Raw genomic sequence first — 23,901 nt, 5'->3', positions numbered from 1 at the left:
AAGTGTTCTCTATTTTCAAAACGACATAATTTTATCGTTTTCACTGTTTTTTTTTTCTTTACAAAATTTAGAACATTGCAAATCAAAATGTAAACCAAACAGAGTTAAATTTCAATTTGGCCCCTGAAATTTAGCCCGATGTTCAGAATGACCCCCACAATTTCGTTGGCCCCAATTAGAACCCCCAAATTTGCAATTGTGGCTCCAACTTGCCCCTGCGATCTCCGTCACCAGAATGCTGATTTGATACAATTGCATGACACGGTGGACACTACTTAAACCACGGCACATTGGTTTCGCGCCCAAACCCTTTGGAAACCACGTCGTTTCTTTCCACTACGACGATCATAAGTTGCCAAACATCAAGAAAACCTTTACACTACGTGGTTTCCAAAGGGTTTGTGCGCGAAACCAATACGCCGTCGTTTAAATAGTATCCACCATATCATGCAATTGCGCTAGATCAACATTCCCGTGACGGAGATGATCGCAGGGACAAGCTGGAGCTACAATTGTAAATTTGGGGGAGGGGGGTCATTCTAAGCATCAAGCCAAATTTCATGGGCCAAATTGAGATTTAACTCACCAAACACACCTTAAAGTACAATTTTCTTTTTTCAAATATAAACTCATCTTTGGCAGTTCATTCAAATTTGCACTATCTATATCACTAAATGTTTTAGGATGTCAAACTTCACAACTGATATTTATGTTTATTTCCAATTCCAATTCCCAGAAAGAGAAATAGTCTCTCCTTCTTGGCTAATGGCTAGTTCTTCCAATTTGATAAAAAGTAAGGAGAATATTGTTCTGGATTAAAGAAATTCCCACAAACTTTTTCTTTACTGCAAAAGAATCAACTTCACTAAAAGAAGAAAGATTAAATGGAATCTCCACATATGCTGCTTCCAAGCATGTTCTTTACTCTTTTTGCAGTTCACTTTCTTCTCCTTATCCATCCATGTGATGTGAGCAAGAATAAAGCTTTTAGATTGGAAAAAAACCATTTCATATATTTCTTTCAAAATTGGCAACAGACCAAAATAATTTATCAAGGCACTATTAGTTCTAGTTAGAACATTAGAAAAAAAAATTCTCTATGAATTAAAAAAAAAAACCATCTATTACTATTATTTTCTTGAATGATATAATCATACAATACATTATACATACATACATCAAAATGTAACATAATGCAGATATGTTACAAGCATGTTACTTAATATAAGTTTCTTGGTATTATTACAACATTATACCAAGCTTGATGTGATCAACAATTCTTCTTTCCATCCTTTGTTGACTTTCTCTATGAATTCTTCTACCCGTTTTCTTAACTCGTCGTCGTCCTCCTCCTCCTTCTCCTCTTTTTCTTCTTCCTCGTCCTCTTTTTTCACCTCTTCGACGAAGCATTCATCGTTGCCTATAGTCTCAATGATGTCAACTTCAATTAGCTTTGCTTCTGCTTCTGCTTCTGCTTCGACTTGTCGGACATATGACACTTGTATTGCTCGCAACTCGGTATCCTTTTGGACAAGAAACTTCGAGTTTGTTTCTTGTTTTTGAAGATTTGTTCCCATGGAAGGAGTGACTTCACTATTTTCTTGCTGAACACTACTACTAAGGGTAGGCTTCAAGTCCAATAAGATATACACTATGATCAAATTGCAGAAGCAAAAAATGAATGCAGAACTTGAAGCTGCTTGAGTGATGAACTCCACTATAGAATCCAACATGTTTGTGAAAAAAATTGGAAGCAAAACACACACACACAAAAAAAAAGGGTACCTAAAAAGTGAGAGAAAAAATTAAATTAAAGGAGGAGTATGTCTATGTCTATGTGTGTGATTTGCAAAATTTCCTAGTCCTATTTATAAGACCTTGTTTGAGATTAGATGCAAACGTGTAAAGGACCTTTCACTATGTAGCAAAATTTAAGGAGATGCTTTGTGATGAGGTGTGGTGTGAAAGCTATCAGAAAATAGATTATTATCTTCACTAATTACCAATTAATTTAAGTACTTAACAATGTAATGTAATTACATTTGTATTATTATAATAATTGATGATTAATGTGTTAATGTAGGAGGGAAGTTTCTTCCAACTGTACGTGGGACCCTTTTTAACAACTTTTAATCTCATTAATTTAATAAAAAAAGTCTTTTGTTCTATTGCTAAGAACATCACATGGAACTTTCTTAGCCACTCAGAAGAACAAGGCCCTTTATGTCATAACTTGACATCACCAATCAAAACTTTTACGTGGCTTTCATTTGTTTCTCTATAAATAGGTTTCAAGATTGGTTTCGAACCGGTTAATTCGGTCTAACCCGATATTTAATTTGTTGATTTGGTTTATGAAATTTGATTCCATGTATCTTTTTAAGGTGATTGGTTCAAGCCGAAAAAGAATCGGTCATTGAAATAATAATTAGATTAGACTATGTATATTTTATTTGTAGGATAAATTATAAAAAAATATATTCAAATTATTTAATTATTGACAAAAATATCCTCAAATAATTAAAAATTTTGACAAAAATTTCAAGCTGTGATCCGACCTGCTTCATTTTTTGTCGAATTTAAACATTTTTGTCACATTATAAAATAACTTGAGAGTATTTTTGTCGATATTAAAATTTAAAGACATTTTTATCAGTACGAAGATAATTCGAATGCATTTTTAGTGATTTACCCTTCATATGTATTAGTATGAGATGTTTAGGGTAATTTTCTTAAATAAATTAAGTGGAGAAAGAATTTACCTAATAACACATTTTTAAATACCAATACGTAAATGCATTTTTTCATAATTCTATAGAAACCACTATTGGTAGTAGTGGATTAGGGAAGAACATCAACCGCTGCTGGTAGCCGCAGTTTATGTGTATTGGTGGCATAACAGAAATCGCTATAGGCAGTAGCGATTTATGTGTATTGGATGGTGAACGTAAACCCTGGAGACAGTAGCGCTTTACGTGTAATGTATGCTTATGGTGCTTGTCTATGTATATCCATCCAAGGCATTGAAGTAGCAGCGGAGTGCTATTTTTCACAAATGGACGATGAGAAGAGTTTTTTTTTAACTCTAGTCCATTGCTCTGAAAAAAAAAAAAAAAGATACGGGTCAAATTTACTGGATAAAGAACTGCATAGTCTTTTTATTCGAGTGCATTTTTGGTAGTTTATCCTTCATCTATATTAACACGAGATGTTTATGTACTAGATTATTTTTAGTTTTATTTTAAGTTATTTAATTTGATTTGTCTGAAATTAACTACCTCTTTAAAACTTATATACTATTTAAAGTGATTAACAAGGGTTTACGAGATTTGATCATTTGGAAAAACAAAAAATTGTACACATGGATGGAATTGATGATATTTTTGGTGAAGTTTGAAGATCTTATAAGCTTAGACAGTGACACAATGAAAGTGACTTAGGACCAAACCCTACAACCAAACTATGTTTGAAAAATGTGTTGTTTTCTATTGCTTGAAAATGTCACTCTTGATGTTACATATATAATAACTTGTCTCACTCATTGGTTTTCATGTAATGAAATTTATTTGTGTGTGACCCCATCAATTAGAAGACAAAGAAAAAGAAAAAAAAAAAAACCATAGAAACCTATTAGTGATTATAGATGGTTAATGTACTTTTTCAATATACAAAATAGAGACACCCTAATTGATTTTCTTGTGAGCTGAAATTGAAACAGCTTGGTCTAGCTAAACATGCTCAAATTCATTGTTAAATATTAATAAGGTTTATAATTGAAATTCATTCAAAATTAATTTTTAATGAAATATATAGACGATATATGATGTATGCTATGATACTATTATTGTAGTGACTAAGGTGATTATACAATTCTGATAACACTTAAAAAATATTGTAAAAATTAAAATAATATTTTTTTATATTTAAAAATATTTTTAATTTGAAAATAAAAATAAAAATATTGCAAAAGTATATATAAAAAAGGTTTAATTACTCTGTTAGTCCCTATAGTTTCGCAAAATTTTCAGTTAGGTCCTTATACTTTTTTTTCTTTTAATTGGGTCCCTGCACCAAATATTTTTTTCAATCAGGTCCTTCTTAGTAGTAATTGACTTAATTGTATAGGGACCAAACTAAAAAAAAAATTTGTGCAGGGACTCAAATAAAAAGAAAATAAAGTATAGGGACTCAATTGAAAAAAAAAATTGGTGTAGGAACCCAATTAAAAGGAAAAAAAATATAGGGACCTAATTGAAAATTTCGCAAAACTATAGAGACCAACAGAATAATTAAACCTATAAAAAAATATTACCATAATTTTATTAAAATACATATATAGTGAATTATTAAAATTAAGAACATGTATTAGCTACGACAAACCAGCTAAGAAATTCATAGAACCATACATTGTTATTGAATTTTTGTTAAAATAAAGAATGATTGAAGCATGTTCTTTCTCCCTTTTTCAATATATATAATTTTATTACACCATAAACCATAAAAAGTTGTTGCCTGTTTTAATTTGACGGTTGATTTGAACCGTAGCTACCAACAATTATTATTTATGGGCCTTAGGTTGACTTGTGATTGTATTAGATCTAACTATAGTCAAAGTTTTCTTTTTTTAATTTCTTTCACACTTCTTAATTATTGTCTCATTCAATGTGTTCCATCAAAATCCATATAAATAATTTGTGAAATTGTGAATCAGAATTAGGCAAATAGTCAACAATTGTCCATGAATCTCAAATTTGACTGCTTTTTTATACAAAAAATTATAATATTATAATTAGTTATTATTGAATCTCTATAGTAGTAAGTTTCTAGATTGAAATTATCTAATCCAAATTTATTTAACTTGCCATTTTTGTATAGCAATTAGTTTTATACTATTTTTAAAATAAGTATTTAATTTCACCTTTTTATAGACCAACATACAACTATACATTGATATTAGATTAGTGATTTGATCAAGTATTATGTGCACAAAGTATGAAGCACGGATTCTCTCATAGTGCCGGCGTATCCAAGTCGAATGGGAATCCGACGCCGACACGTGGTGGATACTTTAAACGAGCATATTGGCGGCGTGTCTTCTTGTGATGCAGAATTTTGGTGGAACTGTCACGAATCCGAACGAATCCGACTCGATTTAGATGTTCATGAGACGGATTTTTCTGCTGGAATGTAAATTTTCAATTGATTTTGTGATTTTATGGCACGATTAACCAATTTTTTCTTTCTAATTTTAAAATATTCTAAAATTAAAACAAATCAAAATTTAAATTTAAAAATAAAATAATTAATAAATCAAAACCTAAATCTATTGTCTTTGGTAGCTTACTTACTTACTAACTTAAAATTTTTTATTATTTTTAATAATTACATAATTTTAAAATTTTTTTATTCAACTATATTTACTCTTATATTTAATATGATATTTTATTAATTTAATATATTATTTAAATTTTAATTCACAACGTATATCCAATTTTTTATAAAAAAAAAAAGTGTCAGCGTATCCGTGTTGTATCCAAGGCACAAACTACTTATAGAAATGTATGTTCTTATAGTTTTGGCAAAGGTTTTTTTTTTTTTTTTAAATATTATTGTTTACACTTATTATAAGCTGAGTTGAATAAATATAAAATAATTGATCCATGAAACACATGGTATTTGTGTTCCCATATGGGTAAATAGTAATGCTACACATAAGGTCATGTGCTAATTAATATCACATTATTAATGGATTTAGAAATTCACATATCTCTTTCACACAATGATATTTTGAAGATTGAGTTTATATTCTCCATTCAAAGACATAATTTTCCAAAGGATTCTTTAATAATTGCTGGACACAAAAGGGTAGGAAGGAATGAAATCAATTTTTTGAAGTTAGCCCTAATTACTTTACAATTAAACATTAAGTTTCACATAATCACATTTTTTTAGGGTAATGCATTATTTAATTAGTAAAGCAAAAGTTTTGATACAAGAAGATAAAACAAGACCAACTTCACAGTACATAACAAATGTTTAATTAAAAAATATTTTATCTAAAGATATTGTTTTTAAAATTTGACATATTATTTTTTGACACCGCCGGTATTAATTATTATTTAAAATTTAAATTTTGAAAATCACATTTTTCATCTATGAACATATTTATTTATTTATTTTTTTTTACCAAAGATAGGAGACTCGAACCCGCAACCTCTTAATTGAATATGTGGAGACTATGCCATTTGAGCTATTACTTATTGGCCTATGAACATACTCATTACTCAAGCACATAAGTTGAAATCTTATTATACGAGGGAATAAGCATGTCATCACTCAAAACTTAATATTAATAAACTATTCACACTAATTAATAAATTATAATTCAAGTGATATAATTTTTTTATACTCATCTAAAGGTTATAGATTCGAATTTTTTTATTTAAAAAAAAAAAAAAAAAACTATTCACACTTGGTTTGTAATTTTTGGTCAGGCAATATAATCTGTAGTTTTTTTGGGCCTAGACAATATAATAAGTGTTTAAACAAAAATAATTTGGTCCAAAACCAATAACTTGAGCACTCTTTGATTTGATTCTTTCATGGATTTCTTTTTGGGTCTTCAGCGTTTTTAATTTCAATTACAAGTCCAGATAAATCTTGGACTACAGTTTTATTTGGTGATTAATTCACTTCACATGGCCACATTATGACCATAATTCAATAGGCAAATTTTGTGGTGTCTATGTATTTGGTATCGAATTTGCCGAACTAATCTTTTATGGTAAGTTTTACTATTTAAAAATTATTTATTTTTATATTTTTTAAATTAAATATTAATTTTATCTCTTTTTAATAAATTACTAAATTAGACGACTATATAAACAGCATAGCAAATACCAATTCAATATATATACAAAATACGTATTTTTGGATATTGTACAAAGATTAATAAATACATTAAAAGTTTAAATTTGAATAATCTTTATAAAAAATTAATTTGCAATCTTAATATATATTTTAACACATATTAGTTAAATACTTATTTATTTATTGAGCATAGCAATCATTGTTATGTACACGATTATTATTTATTTAATGTTGGTTAACGGCATTTTTTAAGCCCCCCATGAACACATTGCTAGGATTAAAATGCAGCCCATGGCTTTGTAAGAAAACAATTGGCATTTGTAATCGACAACCTTGAACAACCTATATTACTTAGAAACAACCAACTCTTTTGTCAAAACCAGGTGCTCTCAAAATTCCAATCACTCTTTTTCAAACAAGACCCTTCATTCATTCAATTTCAGTATGCGATATTTGAATCAGATTCAAGGGGATGTAGTGGACTACAAATCAAAGTTTAGATCATTAGATACACTAAAATAACATTTAAAAATATAATTTTTTAAAAGAAATAATGTATAATATGATATAAAAAATTTTATAAATAAAAAAATAAAAAAATTATTTAACATTTTTGTCTTTTAGAAGATATATTTCTTGATCTATAATATTTATACATAATTAGAGAGCTATTCAGATAAAAATGTCTAAAACGTATTTTTTTAAAATATTTTTTAGTAATTAAAATTTAACACATATAATCGATTAAACCGTATTATTTTTGTCAAAATTAGGATAGACAAATTAATTTGACCGAAAAAATAGTGAATCAAATCTTGAACTGATCTAAATTAATATTTTTTTTTTATAGAAAACGACTATAATATCTTTATTATAAAAAATGACTAAAATATTTTTATTATATATATTAATTTTAAAAATCTTAAATTCTAGTTTTTTACTTCTTTATAGTCATAAAGTTAGGATTTAGAATTTTTAATATATATATATATATATATATATATATATATTAATAAGGACATTGTAAATATTTTTTATAAAAAATAATATTAATTTAAATCGGTTCAAGATTCGATTTACTATTTTTTCAGTTAAATTAATTTATATGGCATAATTTTGACAAAATTAATACAATTTAATCGATTATATATATTAAATTTTAGTTACTAGAAAATATCTTTAAAAAAATACATTTTAGACGTCTTTATCCGAGTGACTCCCTAATTGTTCTGGAACAGACGTGCTTGTACAACTGCTTTAATTTTGATATGCTAATAGTATAAAACGTTTTACATCGTCATATAATTACAACCATTCTTTTGGATAGCATAGTCAATGTAAAAAATAATTATTTTTACTAATGTGAGTGAATACACGTATAAAACTGACCATGTATCAAAAATAAATTCTTTAAAATATAAATGGTTAAATTACAAAGTTGGTCCTACACTTCTAGTGAAATTGTAAATTAATTCTTATATTTTAAAAGATTGTAATTGGATCTCTAAAGAGAATTAAAATTTACAATTTAGTTCCGCCAATTAAAAATGGTTGATTTAACAGAATATTCTCAAAATATGCTGAAAATATTCTGTTAAAATAGAGAATATGCTAAAAATATTTTGTTAAATAAAATATTTTTTGAACGATAGGGACTAAATTGTAAATTTTAATTATTTTTAGGGATCTAATTATAAAATTTTAAAATATAAAGACTAATTTACAATTTTACTGAAAGTACAAGGACTATCTGTATAATTTAACCAATATAAAAACTTCAACATAAGGAGCACAAGAGTCTCATGAAAGCCTCAACTAAATATCAAATCTCAGCCATCCATCCTATTTTTCTCTTTTCCACCAGCAACGGTCCACATTCAATGTCCCTTCCAATCCCGCCACGTGTCAAGCCCCTCTATATATATATACCTCACCTCTCTCTCCACTTTCTTTTTCACTGTCATTTTCTCGGGAAAACTGAGGGAGTGAGAAAACCGTGAAAATTTTGAAAAACCACTGCGATTCACTGAACAACGATGGCAACGATCAGGTCCGTCAAGGCTCGCCAGATCTTCGATAGCCGCGGAAATCCAACCGTCGAAGTAATCATCTCATCATTTTCCTTTCCATTTTCATCTTTTACTTTCTTTACTATCTTTTCGTTTGCCGAGGAATATTCGTTTTTCTCGGCGCTCTGTTTTCGGTGTTACCGAGAGTTCCTTTTACGCGAAGCTTTGTTTTTCTCGTTTTCAGGTTGACGTTACTCTTAGCGACGGAATCTTCGCCAGAGCTGCCGTGCCTAGCGGTGCTTCTACAGGTAAACTAAACGATCGTCGTTTTTTTTGCTTTTGCAAAAAAGAACGTGATTATGAGTTATGATGTTTTTCTTAACGATGTTATGTATGTTGTCGTAGTAGAGAAGTAGTAACTAGTAAGTAGTTGTTTCTGTTATGATGCTCGAAGTATATAATCGTTTTCAGAATGAAGTGGAAAAGTAATAGCTGCTTATGTAGGATTTGAAGTGATATTTGGTTGTATGTGACTGACATGCATGCGTTTTTGTTTGCATGCTGTGTAAAGGTGTTTATTTAGTGATAGCATGCCATGCTGGTAGTGGTAGTTTAAGTACTGTTTCCTAACATTTTTGTTTTGTTTTTTCAATTTGTTTTGGTTAAGGTGTTTATGAAGCTCTGGAATTGAGGGATGGAGGTTCAGACTACCTTGGGAAAGGTGTTCTCAAGGTACTTCGTTCATAGGCTTTCACTTTGTTATTTTAGCCTTTAAGAAATTTTTGTTGCATATGTTTAAATTTTGATGGCTTCCTAATTTTGCTTAATATATATTGCTTTCTGCATTATTTTATCACCCTTAAAATGGAATGGCTTTGATGACAATTTTTTTTTTTTAATTTTCCTTGCTTAGGCTGTGGAAAATGTGAATAAAATAATAGCACCTGCTCTGCTTGGCAAGGTATTTTAGCAGCTATAGAATTTGGTTGTAGCATGTTATTTTAAATCCTGTCCTACATCAATTGTGTTCTTTTATTTGTTTGAGTTTACAGGACCCAACAAAGCAGACTGAAATCGACAATTTCATGGTACAACAGCTTGATGGAACTGTTAATGAGTGGGGTTGGTGCAAGCAGAAGGTATTACCACTTGATTCCTTTGGCTTCCTGAGTTAAAATAGCTGCATTTTTCTTTGTGGCTGTACTGCACCCATTTTATGCTGAATGGCTTCTAATATCTTGAAATTTTTAGCTTGGAGCCAATGCTATTTTGGCAGTATCACTTGCTGTCTGTAAAGCAGGTGCTGCAGTGAAGAAAATTCCTCTGTACACAGTATGTAATGTTTCCTTACTCATTAGCCATAGTTGTTCTGTAGTTATCTTGTGGTCTGATGGTTTGCTTTTGTATTATTTGAAATTTCAGCACATTGCAAATCTTGCTGGGAACAAAACTTTGGTATTGCCTGTACCTGCATTTAATGTTATTAATGGAGGCTCACATGCAGGAAATAAGCTGGCAATGCAGGTAATGTTGATTTAATACGATGGTGATCAAGGGTGTGAGATATATCTTACTGCTTTGCTGTGTTCTCTTCTACAGGAGTTTATGATTCTCCCTGTCGGGGCATCCTCTTTCAAAGAAGCAATGAAGATGGGTGTAGAAGTATACCATCACCTGAAGGTTATTGCTTTTTGCCCCTTTTTTTACTTCCTTATTTCATCTCACTTATGTAGTTTCCTAAATAAATTAAGGTGTTAATGCGTGTCTTGCAGGCTGTGATTAAAAAGAAGTATGGACAAGATGCTACTAATGTTGGAGATGAAGGAGGCTTTGCTCCTAATATTCAGGTCCTTTCCTTCTCCCCTTGGTTGTAGCGATCCAAACTTTTATATGATCTGATTGTTTTATTTCATCTTTACTCATTAATGTTCTTTGCATGTCAAGAGCTTTAATAGTGTATGATATTCTTTCTTCAGTTAATTTATAAAGATAGTAAACCACCCCTGGTTTAAGACATGCCTCTGGATAGCTTTTAGAAAATTTTCTTTTTTTTTTTGGGGTTCAACCTTTCTCTTAGCAAAGCCTTAAATTTTATATATTTATTTTTCATTTAGATTTTCTGAGAAGTGCTTACAAGTCTGCATTGATAACAAAAATAATAAAATAAGATAAATTGAGCAAGAGTGTTTTTTATAGCCAAACACAGAAACATTAAAAATTTTCCATTATTGTATGCACATTTTAGCTAAATCTATTAATAAAACCTGCTTATGCCTCTTTATATATATTTTTAAGAAGCTAGATATTTGCTTTAAAAAAATTGGTATTTTTTTTTTAAATATGGTCTTTTTCTAAATAAAGTTGTGGCCCAACATACATGAAATATTGTTACAGTAGTTCTTTTTATTAAACTATAATGCTTGCTTTTTTAGTAACATTTCCAATCCAAATGGGATCTTTATCCCACCTAAATGTTGCTTTTGTACGTTTTCTGGTTCCTTTATAGGAAAACAAAGAGGGTCTTGAGCTTTTGAAGACTGCCATTGCAAAAGCTGGTTATACTGGAAAGGTTGAATCATAATCTCCACTTATTCTGACAGTGTATTACTATATGGCTGATATTTTTACCCCTAATTTTCTATACTTGCACCAATTGCAGGTTGTAATTGGTATGGATGTTGCTGCCTCAGAATTCTATGGTAGTAAGGACAAAACATATGACTTAAATTTTAAGGAAGAGGTACACAAATTTTCAAATTTCTTGCCTTTATTGGGTTATTTCTCTGTTAAATACTTGACCAAGTAAATTACTTTCTTATTGCAGAATAATGATGGATCCCAGAAAATCTCAGGAGACAGCTTAAAGAACGTGTACAAATCATTTGTGTCAGATTATCCAATTGTTTCCATTGAAGATCCCTTTGATCAGGATGACTGGGAGCACTATGCAAAGTTAACTGCTGAAATTGGCCAGCAAGTACAAATTGTTGGTGATGATCTCCTTGTCACCAACCCAAAGGTATGCTTAACTTCTAAATTGGGGGTTATGCTAATTAAACATGTATCCTTTTGACACTAGTCTGTTAATTGTAGCGTGTGGAAAAAGCAATTAAGGAGAAAGCTTGCAATGCCCTTTTGTTGAAGGTAACTTAGCTGCTACTGGATTAAGATGTCCATCTTTCTATTTAATAACTTTCTTTGTAAATAGTGAGTGAAATCTCATCTTATACAATTTATATATTAGGTCAATCAAATCGGCAGTGTAACAGAGAGTATTGAAGCTGTGAGAATGTCAAAGCAAGCTGGCTGGGGTGTCATGGCCAGCCACCGGAGGTATGAGCCCACCTCTCTGGTTCATTGTTTTGTTATTTTTATTTTAATTCTTATGTGATGTGATTTCGCTTGTTCATTGTAGTGGTGAAACTGAGGATACTTTCATTGCTGACCTCTCAGTTGGATTATCAACGGTAAGTTCTTATGTGGCTTTCAAATTTTCACCGTAATGCTTTAGCCAACTTTCTGAAGAAAGCTAATACAATTTCACATTAACAGGGTCAGATCAAAACTGGAGCTCCCTGCAGATCAGAAAGGCTTGCCAAGTACAACCAGGTATACTGTGACTGTGAAACTTGTGCTTGATGCACTACGAATAATTCGAGTTGAATTTTTCGACCACTATCATGCCACTTACCTTCCGTTTTGGTCTTGTGTTGCAGCTTCTTAGGATTGAGGAGGAGCTTGGTTCTGCTGCAGTGTATGCTGGAGCCAAATTCAGAGCCCCAGTGGAACCCTACTAATATGTTCCAAATTAACTCTGCTAGAAGCCTAGAACTAGAAGAGTATAATATAATACGTTTTGATGGGTGTGTAATTTTGCAATGAGAAACATCACATTGGGTACTTGCAGTAAACTATAGTCTGATTTGCTTTGCTCATGTTTACGGTTGGCTTGTCAAATATCATCATCATCATCTATATCAAATATTATAAAGTGGAAGAATCTATTTTTAGTGGCACCTGCATTTGGCTTGAACTAACTCTTTGAAATTTGACCTGTGTGGTCTCATGCCTTTCATTTCAATCATTTATTATTCCAATAAGTTATTGTTAATATTTAATATTAAAATAATATTGATCTTACTAATTCATGGTAAACCATTAGAATTTAGAAATGAAAGAGAATGACATGGTGGATTCCATCCAAAATAAAATATGCCTCAGTCGATTATTGTTGTTATCGTTATAGTTTTTTCTAAATCAAATAACGAGATTTGTTTAAGTCTACTTGTTAAAACATTAGGGACAGAAACTTTGAATAGGAAAAAAAAAATTATGCAAGTCTTGTATTATTTTTGTTGAAACTTGAAAGCATACGTATTGTGATTCTTTCAAAGAAAGTTCGCTTAAATTGAACATGATAATTGGCCTTTCACAAATTTTAACTTAACCATCCTTGATTCATGATTCATCCTATTTAACTACCATTATGTTAAAAATCAAGTTACGTCTATATTAAAAATTAATAGTTTATATAAAATATATATTTAAAATATGTAAAATAATATATATTTTTACATAAATATATAATAGTGATTTTGTTATTGATTTTTAGTACGGACATAGTATTTTTGCTATGCTAACTATAGGAAAAACAAGAAAACAAAAATCATGGTTAGAAATATACTTATTTTACACCTCTTTTTTATACTTTTGAATTGTTAATAATAATAATAATAATATTTGTTCAGCATTTTGGAAAAAAAAAAAAAACAAGAGTAACAATTAACATAAAATGGGAAGGAAAAAAAAAAGGTTCCAAATTTCAAGTATATACACATATAGAGCATAACACTAAGAGCTTGACACTCTGACTCTAAATTAACTACAGATAAAGCAGATTTTCAGAGTTCACCAAAAACAGAATCAAAGAACCCCCCACCCCCTTCTGCGATTCCTTCTTTAGCTTCTTCCTTCTCCCAATTCCGATCGATTATTGATAATTGGTTTATGGAGAGCGCATCGGAGCTGGTGGAATTCCCTTTGCTGCAGACGCCGATCGAAGCAAACTACAGAGCTTGCACCATTCCCTACAGATTCCCCTCCGATAATCCTCGCAAGCCCACTCCCACCGAAATTTCTTGGATTGATCTCTTCTACAACTCCATCCCTTCCTTCAAGTACCCTTCTTCTTCTTCTTCAAGTTCTTTCCTTTTTGGTTTTCGCTGTGTGATTCGCAAGCATCTTTTTTAGAATGTTTCTTATCATATACCCTTGTGCTCAATTTGAGCGTAAGTGGCGTGTTTTGTTCATTTCTGAGATAAAAATTTATACTTTTGCATTGCATTTTTGTTCTGTTTTTTTTTTTTTAATTGTTATGGTTTAGCTTGGGCACTATTGCTGTGTGAAATTTTGGCGTAGATTAGTGATTTTGTTATGTTTGATCTTGTACTTGTTATGATAATCTGAATTGTTAATAGTTAATACAGTAGTAGTATTACTAGTGCTGCATCATTTTTTTCCCCTTATTCATTGGAAGTTATGCAAAAATTTCTGCTGGTGTACTTGGTGGTTTTAACTATGTTTTCCATTTTCAACCAAATGCCTTTGGTTGTAATGGTTCATGTTGAATTGGCTATGACATTATCCTTTTATAGATTTGAGATAACATAGCATTAGCATCTTGGCATAGTTGTAAGACACACTAAAAGGACTTATTCTTGGTGCGGAAGTAGTTGCCATTGCCAAAGTGGTACGATTTGCTTGCCGTTGTTATGATATAACTTATTCCTTGACTTTTGAATAAATTAATAAATTAATAATTCTAAGTATGATGTAGAAGTTGTTGCAGTATGAGTAATATAGAAGAAGCTTCTTTTAAGAGAAGTTGAGTGTTACTAGTAGTGTTACTAGTAGGTGAAAGGCATTACTATTGGCAATGGACTAAAAATGTCCTTGTTTAGGAATCTTCGAGAAATGAATGTTTCTATAATAATTACTGAGTTCATCCATGTGCTTTTATTAACCCTTCACATTGTATTAAGTTAGAGCAACTCAGTGGCGTTGTTTTAGTGAAATATGATATTTTTATTTTATTGTAAGGACTCTTTTGTTTGCTTGTTTCCCATTCACAATATGGTTTAGCTTTGATTTGACAGAAAGCGTGCCGAGAGTGATCCTTCTGTTTCTGATGCTGCGACTAAGGCTGAAAAATTTGCTCAAAGGTGATCTATTTGTGTTATTTTCCCCTCCCATTTCTCCAATTTGAGAAGTTTGTTGCATGGAAGAGATCACATCAGTTTACTTTTGAATATTATCTAGGGATAACGTTTGCCATGTATCATTGTATTATAAGGCTTATACACTCCTCTATGCTATAAGTATGCAATAGTTTGTGGTATGGGATTTCCTAATTGCATCTTCTATTTGTGCATTTCCTGAAAAAGGTATGGTGACATACTTGAAGATTTGAAGAAAGATCCCGAAAGTCATGGCGGGCCACCTGATTGTATCGTATGTTCTGTACTATTTATCAATGAAATTGTAAAATAATATAAAAAAATGAATTAAAAAAATTAATCCAACAAAATTTAGCATTTTGGTGATTTGCCTAATTCTGTTGATTTATTTATTTATGTTTTGGTGTTTGGTGCCTTGGGCTATGTTCTAGCTCCTCTGCAGACTTCGTGAGCAAGTACTTAGAGAACTGGGATTCACAGATATCTTCAAAAAAGTCAAGGTAAGTTTAATTGCAGTTTCAGTCCCATCTGCTAATTATATATCTAACTATGGATTACAAAGTAGAGGAAAAGCATATGTCTATCTTATGTAGTGATTAAAGTAACGTCAAATTTTTGCCAACTTGTGAAGCATAGTGGGGTGGAATTTTTTTATAGAGTTGGTTGAAAGGTGTAAATTTATTAGCTAAAGTAGAATAGACTTTTAGCATTTGTTATCAGTTCTAAAGGAGGGGAAAGCATGGGTGCTAACATTATCATTGGATGGTGCATTTTATAAGCTCCAGATTTGTTATTCCTTTTGTGGTTGAATGCAACAGGATGAAGAAAATGCAAAAGCCATCTCCCTATTTGGGGATGTTGTTCGCCTTAACGATGCCATTGAAGATGAAGGCAAGCGACTTGAGAATCTTGTTAGAGGAATTTTTGCTGGAAACATATTTGATCTTGGCTCGGCACAGGTATGTGTTCTTCTAATAACTGTTGAATAACTAGAGTTAAGAAATGTTTGACCAACTTGGAATCTACTTGGTCAAGCATCAACCATATTTGGAATTTGGGTAAGCTGCGGTTTGTGTCCCTGAAGAGATCCTTATGCCTCCCCTTTTCCTTCCACTGAAATTATCCTAATTCATCTTTGTATGGAGCCATAGGCTGAAAATTTTGCATGGGAAACTAGATATACTCGTAATAACTTTACCGTGGTCTGCGTTTATTGGTTTACAAGGAGGCAACTGTTGTGTTATTTATTATAATCATATATGCGGGAATTTGGAGAATTAGTTATGCATTACCTTATTCTTCCCTCAATTTCTTGAAGCTTGCAGAGGTTTTCTCCAAGGATGGGATGTCCTTTCTAGCTAGTTGTCAGAACCTTGTTCCTCGGCCTTGGGTTATTGATGATCTTGACAAATTTAAGGCGAAATGGAGCAAGAAGTCATGGAAGAAGGCAAGTTTCATGCACATTGATAGATACAATTTTATCATTAGTTATATGTCTGCTGTCATATTCTCTGCAGTTCTTCTGCTGTAATCTGTCTCCTTTTGCATTGCAGGTTATCATATTCGTAGATAATTCTGGTGCAGATATCATTTTGGGTATACTGCCATTTGCGAGGGAGCTGCTTAGGCGTGGGAGTCAGGTTTGATAACATATCCTTTTTCTTGTCTTTCTTTTGGAATAAAATATTGATTCATCAAAATGAAGAGGGAAAGTTCCAAAAAGATGACAGGATAGTAATCATCCATAATATTAGGACAAAATGTAAACCAACAAAGAAAATTGCAAAGTTCAACAGAGCAAAGTGGCCTAATCATTCAGCATAGCCATTTTCTAAAAATGGATGTGTTCTTTACATCAAAAGAAGCTAAATACCTAACCTTACCCTAAATCAAGCATATTACAAAAATGTCTATAAATATTATTTGTATTCCAGCAAAATGCACTGAAGTGAAGCTTTTGTTGTACATTGCCACAAAAGTATTTCCTCTTTTCTTCTGTAGGTGTAGTCTTTGCCTCTTTTGAATCTATGTTTGAAACTGAAACTGCTTTTCAAGCATGTGATTCATAGCTTCCACCTTCTATATATTTTGTGCAATTCCCTTTTGAATGCAGGTTGTATTGGCTGCTAATGAATTACCTTCCATCAATGATGTGACTTACCCAGAGCTAGTTGAAATTATATCAAAGGTAATTAAAAGAAGTTTTGTAAACTTTTGGTATAACCATATTCTCTTTTTGAGGGGATATTACGGTATTCTTTTCTAACTCTATCATGTTCTTTTCCAGTTAAAAGATGAAGAAGGACATCTCATGGGTGTCAGTATTTCAAATCTTTTAATTGCCAACTCCGGCAATGATTTACCTGTAAGAAAATGAACAATGCTTTTTATGTTTTGAAAATTATAGTACTTTGATTGGATGTATCAGATCATCAAATTTTTGTAGTGATTTTGTTGCTTTCTCTTCCTTCGTTTAACGGATTGCAGGTCATTGATCTTACAAGAGTGTCACAAGAACTTGCTTACCTTGCCAGTGATGCAGATTTTGTCATCTTAGAAGGGATGGTAAGTTCTTCCTTGGATATTGTGGGAAACTTCTATTGCATTGATTGTTGTTAGATGCTTTGTCGGGCTTTGATACTTGAAGTGAAGTAGGATAACAAGGGGAGTAATGTTTTGGTTAGAAGGTATACGGTGGTATCAGTAGTCTTTCGAAGTTTGAATTAATTATCAACGTATATACAAGGTAATAAGATAGTTCTTATTAGGGATCCAAATGTTCGCATCGGAAGGTCGAAGCAATAAAACAGGAGGAGTCTGTTAAGATACATCATAATCATTTTGAACTGCACAATCCATAGATATATGTTATGCCTTTATGGAGATAGAACATTTTGTAATAATCTAAATAAAAAAATAATAATGATACTGAGTACTGACAACTTATAAACCTGAAGATAACATAAAACTGGTACCCAGATAATGAAATTAAGATAATATTTTTTTCTCTTAATATTTAGTGGCACAATATTCGACAGATATTTCATTGGCCAATCGGAATTAGTCAGACATATACATATTCATATCTTGTAATTTCTCAAGATTGCTTGTTTAGTTGTTTCCCAGTTATCCTTGTTCTGTTGTGTGTATCCAATTTCATTTAGATGTTGATGGTATATCCCTTCATACTTGTGTTCCACATTTATCTTTCAAATATTTTGAGCCCCTCTAGATTGTTTTGACTTATTTGCATATTCACAAAGATTAGAAGGTCTTCTTGGTTTCGTTCCTATTTCTTGTTTGAATAATTTTGTTAAAAAATAGTGAAAAATAAGAAACAAATTTCATTGCTTTCAGTATTCCCTTTCCAAAATCCTAGAAATAGTCCAAAGTTTGTTATTGAATTCTACATCGCATCATAAACACCGACATTTATTCTTTTGTCAGGGTCGCGGAATAGAAACGAATCTCTATGCTCAATTTAAATGCGACTCCCTCAAGATTGGGATGGTAATGCATTTAACTAATTTATGTTCCTTGTTTCTTTATCACATGAAATTATTGAGCTCTGAATCTTTGTTGCTGCTGCCATTTGTGTAGGTGAAACATCCTGAAGTTGCACAATTTCTTGGTGGACGTTTGTATGATTGTGTTTTCAAATACAATGAAGTCTCAAGTTTATAAGTCTCATTCTTTTCTCTTCTCTTCTCTTCCATTGCTGCATAGTTTCACTTTGTCTTAGTTTGAATCTCTCAACTTTAGAACATACCAGCATGAAGCTAATGCTTTTTCTTCAATGTCATTTTAGTTTTAAAAGAGAGGATTAAAGGGAAAAAAATCATACATTTTACTTGTAATAAAAAAAAAGTAGTTCTACACATATGAATTGGTTTCATGATGATGAAGCTATAATGTAGGTATTGAAATATTCAGTTTGTTTTTTTTGGTTTCAATTTTGTTCTTATAATTATCATAACTCTATTTTCAAAGCCTACACACTTTGGAATAATACTTTTATCATGAGTAGTGTCAAACTTTTTCTTTTACTTTCACATCTTGTTACACATATGACATAATTTCACTAATGATATTAGTTATGTTCTTAAGGTAGCGTTTGGTGGAGAGACAGAGACTGAAAGATTGATACTGAGAGACAGAAACTGAAATAAATTTCAGTATTCTGTTTGGTGTAAAGTGGGAGACAGAAATTGAAATAAGAATGAAGCTCTAATGTAATTTGTACAAAGGATAAAATTAGAATTAATTAATTGAAATAAGGGTATTTTAGGTATAAAATGTTGTTAAAGTTTCAGTCTCCGTCTTTAAAAATTTCAGTCTCCTGTGTCCCCACTTTTTGGAGGTACTGAAATACTGAAATTTTGGAGACAGAGACAGAAATTTTAGTATCAGTCTCTAAACCACCAACAAACATGATATTGAGTCTCAGTCTCCCAGTCTCTATCCTAGTACCTCAAAACAAAAGCTACCTAATAATTCAAGTAACTTTCACTAATCCGATTTTGGGGGGAGCCACTTGTGTTTTTTTTTTTTTCTTTTTAAATGACAAGTCAAAAGGACCAATTAATATGCATTGTTATGAGAATGTGATTACATCCCTTTGTGTTTATAATAATAATTTATTATTATTTGAATTGATCATAGCCAAATGTTTGTAGTGCATAGATGCCTTAATAAACAGAAGGAGACGTATTCTACAAGGATTGGATTTTGCATAAGCTTTCATGATTAAAGTGGGATTCTTGTCTTGAACATGACTACTATAATTTCTCTTCTCAAGTGTTAAACTATGGAAATAAGATTTAAGCTATAATAATGGTATATTACAATTCTATTTCTATAACTAATGAAACTTGTCAAACAATGTAAGGAAAGTAGAATGGGAGATTAAGAGGATCTACTTAAATCCTTTATAATTAGAGTTTGGCATCTTGTATATTAAATACGGTAATATTAAGGAGATAAAAAAAAGTCAAAATTTGTTTTATTTAATATTTATTAATTATTGTAATAAGATAAGTTTCGGCTGTTTTTTTTGTTATTTGTTTTTTTTGCTACCAAACATTTTCAATATTCAATATTAGTATATAAGTTTATTATTGTTCGTGTATATTTTTACTTTTTTTCTTTTCATTAAACAGAATTTAATTTTTATGCACTCTTAGTGCAAAAAAATTTTATATAAATAATCAATAATATATTACTGCATTAGTAGGAATAACTAATTTTTAAATTTATTATTTAAAATGTTATTTAAACGCATGAATATAATTGGATAATTCTTATATGTATCATAAAAATAGCTATGCATATGCATGACGTTATGGTTTTTTTTAAACAAAAAAGAATAACAATCTATTCACAAGTATGATGGAAAAATTAACTTAGAAGTATTCCATTAATTAAATTTTGTATTTTAATAACAAATTATATTTCAATTTGTAGACTCCTACTTTTTGAAAAGAATAAATAGATAAATAAAACCTCCAATCTTTTAAAACTCGCATCCATTTCTACCGATTCATTCATTATTTATTAGTCTCTCATCTTCTTCTCTCTCTCTCTCTTTTTTTAATATTTATTATTTATTTATTAATTTTTTATTAAGTTACATAAACCCGTTGATCCAAACTTTTATTTGCTTCATGATGATGCAATTATCATATTTTTCCTTATATTGCCTGCCTTTCGAATCCAAAAATGGTAACATTCCTCCATGTTCATGTATGTTAATTGGTCCTGTAATCCTGATAGGATTAATCAATAAATTGTTAGTTAGGACCTGTTTTTGTCAACTCTGGTCATGAATCATTAAATCAATAAATCACTCTATGTTCAAAATTTGCAAATGACTATTTTTTTTTCACTAGTCTTTATAATTTTATCAAATTTTTAATTAGATCTCTATATTTTTTTTTTTAAAATTGGGTCTCTATATCACATAAGATTTTATAATTAAGTCTCTACCGTAATAAAAACATTAGAATTAACAGAATATTTTGTTAAACTACATAAAATATTCAGTCAAGTGTTAGGCATATTTATTTTGTTTAACAGAATATTCCATTAATTTTAACGTTTTTGTCATGCCAGGGACTTAATTACAAAATTTGATATAGTATAGAGACTCAATCGAAAGAAAAAAAATATAAGGACCTAATTAAAATTCAGTAAAATTATAGAGACCGATAGAATAAGTAAACCAAAAATTTAAAATTATTTTTTTAGAGTGATTTTTGTTTTTATCCTGTATATAATAATATTAAATTAATAACAATATTTTATCTAGTATGCTAGTATAGCAGTGTCCATTTCAAAAAGCAGATTGCCGAATTATTTAATCGATTATCTGTATTTTATTTAACTTATATATTACCACAAAATACCACAATCCAAACCTCTGAACAAAATATAGTATTTATGAAATAAGGATATATAAAGTTTGATCCCTACTTGAGTAAGTCTTATATAAAGTAATTATTATTTTTCATAATTACCCAAACCTAAAGTTGAAAATTGAAATGTGATAAGATGTTTCACATTATTAGATATGCCATCATTTGAAAATTTAAATCATGCAATAATACTAATTTAATTTCGAAATCAAAATTATAAAATAAAAAATAATTTGTTATGCAAGTTAAAATAATCTTTGCCCGTTGATAAGTAAGGATATCGTAGAATTAAAGACACTAATTATTACATTGCAAAGCCGAATATACTGACAAAAGAGAAAAAGAAGAGATTAATTGATTGAGTGTTTGAACCTTTTTTCTGTACCTTACTTGTTGATAACAAATATATGGCCAATATTTAAAAGACACATGTGGTAATATGTATTATGTAATCATTAATCTTAATCATAATCAATGATAGCTCCAATATAATGTACATTGTAGGGTTTTTATTATTAGACCTTTTTTCAAGTCACATGGATGCATGGATGTTGGTTAATTAATCTCCCTCATTAACCATAAAGTTGAAATTTCATCTTCAAATATTATATGTATATATATATTTATGTAATTAATTTTTGGTTCGGTAAAACTTGAATTTATAACTGTAAAGTTAGCACAAAATTCGCAAAAGACAATGACTTTTTCTATTGGGTAATCATGATGAACCAAAAAATTTATATGTTTGCATTTGTAAGCTGCTTTAGATGTAATTGATGTTCTAAAACAAAGTTGATTGATGATTAATTAAGTAACCGTTGCAGTTGGCACAATTATAATTAAATGTCTTGCTTATAGTATCTTTTTTTTTTTTTCTACTTCCAAAAAAAAATTCATTTATTCAATTATTGTAATTGAAGGAAAAGATATTACAAAAAAAGACTATTTATATATGATAATCTATAAAGCACGGACATTTTGTTGAGTTGTCATGTCTGTGTTTCAGACACATTTCGGACACGACATTCACCGACACTCGTCCGACACACGTGTCTATTGTGTCCAACCGTGTTTTAATAAAAAATAAAAAAAAAATTTCGGACACGTCTGGACACACCTAAATATCATCGCGTGTCAGCGTGTCCAGTCTTATTCTTAACATATATTCTTAAAATAAATTTAGATATAGTATATATTATTATTTATTAAAACAAAAAATATTTTAAATACTTGATATAATTAAAATAAGACATTAAAAATAATTAAAAAATTTAATTTATATTTTAATATTAATAAAATATCAAAATATCATTACGATTTATCTAAAAAATACTTTATATTTTATATGTATGCGTGTCCCCATGTCATGTAAGATTTTAAAATTCGCGTGTCAACGTGTCCCGTGTCGTATCGTGTCTTGTATCCGTGTATTATAGATGATAATTATTATATAATATACTTGCACAAAGTAGATGCTAGTGTAAAATATTTCAAAATGGATGATAATAAAAAAATAAACTATTTTTTTTATATAATAAGAATAAGTGGTTCATTGAAAGAGTGTATATATAGAACATAAAATTAAATGCATGGTCTCCAACAATTAAAAAAAAATATATATTTCCTCATTTTCAGCATTATATCCATGCATATTCCGAATTATTTCAACATAATTTATAACTTATAGCACTTGATTGTCTTAAGTTCTACTCAACTAATTAATTAAGTGACAAAAAGAAAAGAAAAAAAAATAAAGAAAGAAAAGAAAAAGAAAAGGTAGATCTACTAACTGGAGTAAAAATAAAATAAAATGAAAATGAAAATGCATCCAATTATCTTGGTTGCTTCTATGAGTACATGAGTGCATAATTTTGTAAGATTAGATTATATGGCAATAAAATAAAATAAATACTGTCCATATTGTTTACATTAATAAAGTTTACATAAAAGAATCAATTACAATGTGTGTTGTTCCCCCCTTTTATTTTTCCTTTATAAAGGTGAATGAGACATTACAACTGATAATACATGTAAAGTCTATGCTTAACAACCACATGCTTTAGGTGAAATTATGTCACCACCCTCCCCACCAAAACCTCCATGTATATGTATGTACACCTTTGACTTTTCATCCCAATCATATACCCTAACACTATTCTTTCTTCTTTACCATCCTCATTATTAGCTCTAAATAAACTTCACGCATTTTTTACTTTTTATTATAAATTAATTAAAAGAATATATTCAGTATATGAAATATGAAATTGTAATATGATTTAAATGATAAAATTTATTACACATTTAAAATTGATTAACTTATTTAGAGTGCATTTCGTTTGCATTTTTATTTTTAGCATTTTTTTATAATTTTAT

At 30.1% G+C, this 23,901-nt stretch overlaps 3 protein-coding genes across 3 annotated transcripts; 2 read left to right on the top strand and 1 right to left on the bottom strand.

Moving 5' to 3' along the window:
- Window positions 1–1,104: 1,104 nt before the first annotated feature.
- Window positions 1,105–1,826, bottom strand: LOC110262661 (uncharacterized). Its single transcript, XM_021103178.2, has one exon. It carries the CDS (start codon window positions 1,731–1,733, stop codon window positions 1,251–1,253), a length of 483 nt encoding a protein of 160 aa, XP_020958837.1. The 5' UTR covers window positions 1,734–1,826; the 3' UTR covers window positions 1,105–1,250.
- A 6,851-nt stretch (window positions 1,827–8,677) lies between these two features.
- On the top strand, window positions 8,678–12,898 carry LOC107644723 (enolase). Its single transcript, XM_016348650.3, has 17 exons — window positions 8,678–8,972; window positions 9,124–9,187; window positions 9,547–9,611; window positions 9,793–9,840; window positions 9,932–10,018; window positions 10,131–10,211; window positions 10,302–10,403; window positions 10,479–10,559; window positions 10,652–10,726; window positions 11,386–11,448; window positions 11,539–11,619; window positions 11,704–11,898; window positions 11,973–12,023; window positions 12,124–12,212; window positions 12,295–12,346; window positions 12,432–12,488; window positions 12,596–12,898. Exons 1-17 carry the CDS (start codon window positions 8,907–8,909, stop codon window positions 12,674–12,676), a joined length of 1,338 nt encoding a protein of 445 aa, XP_016204136.1. The 5' UTR covers window positions 8,678–8,906; the 3' UTR covers window positions 12,677–12,898.
- A 746-nt stretch (window positions 12,899–13,644) lies between these two features.
- LOC107644721 (damage-control phosphatase At2g17340) lies at window positions 13,645–19,072 on the top strand. The gene is made up of 12 exons (XM_016348649.3): window positions 13,645–14,056; window positions 15,035–15,100; window positions 15,323–15,389; window positions 15,547–15,615; window positions 15,934–16,074; window positions 16,434–16,562; window positions 16,669–16,755; window positions 17,229–17,303; window positions 17,403–17,480; window positions 17,603–17,680; window positions 18,563–18,625; window positions 18,716–19,072. Exons 1-12 carry the CDS (start codon window positions 13,887–13,889, stop codon window positions 18,797–18,799), a joined length of 1,107 nt encoding a protein of 368 aa, XP_016204135.1. The 5' UTR covers window positions 13,645–13,886; the 3' UTR covers window positions 18,800–19,072.
- Window positions 19,073–23,901: the final 4,829 nt, after the last annotated feature.

The sequence above is a fragment of the Arachis ipaensis genome, chromosome B5 (assembly GCF_059453495.1).
Source record: "Arachis ipaensis isolate K30076 ecotype BB chromosome B5, ASM5945349v1, whole genome shotgun sequence".
Classification (NCBI taxonomy): domain Eukaryota; kingdom Viridiplantae; phylum Streptophyta; class Magnoliopsida; order Fabales; family Fabaceae; genus Arachis; species Arachis ipaensis.
Note: the sequence above shows the minus strand (reverse complement) of the source record. Positions and strands in the feature narration are given on the sequence as shown.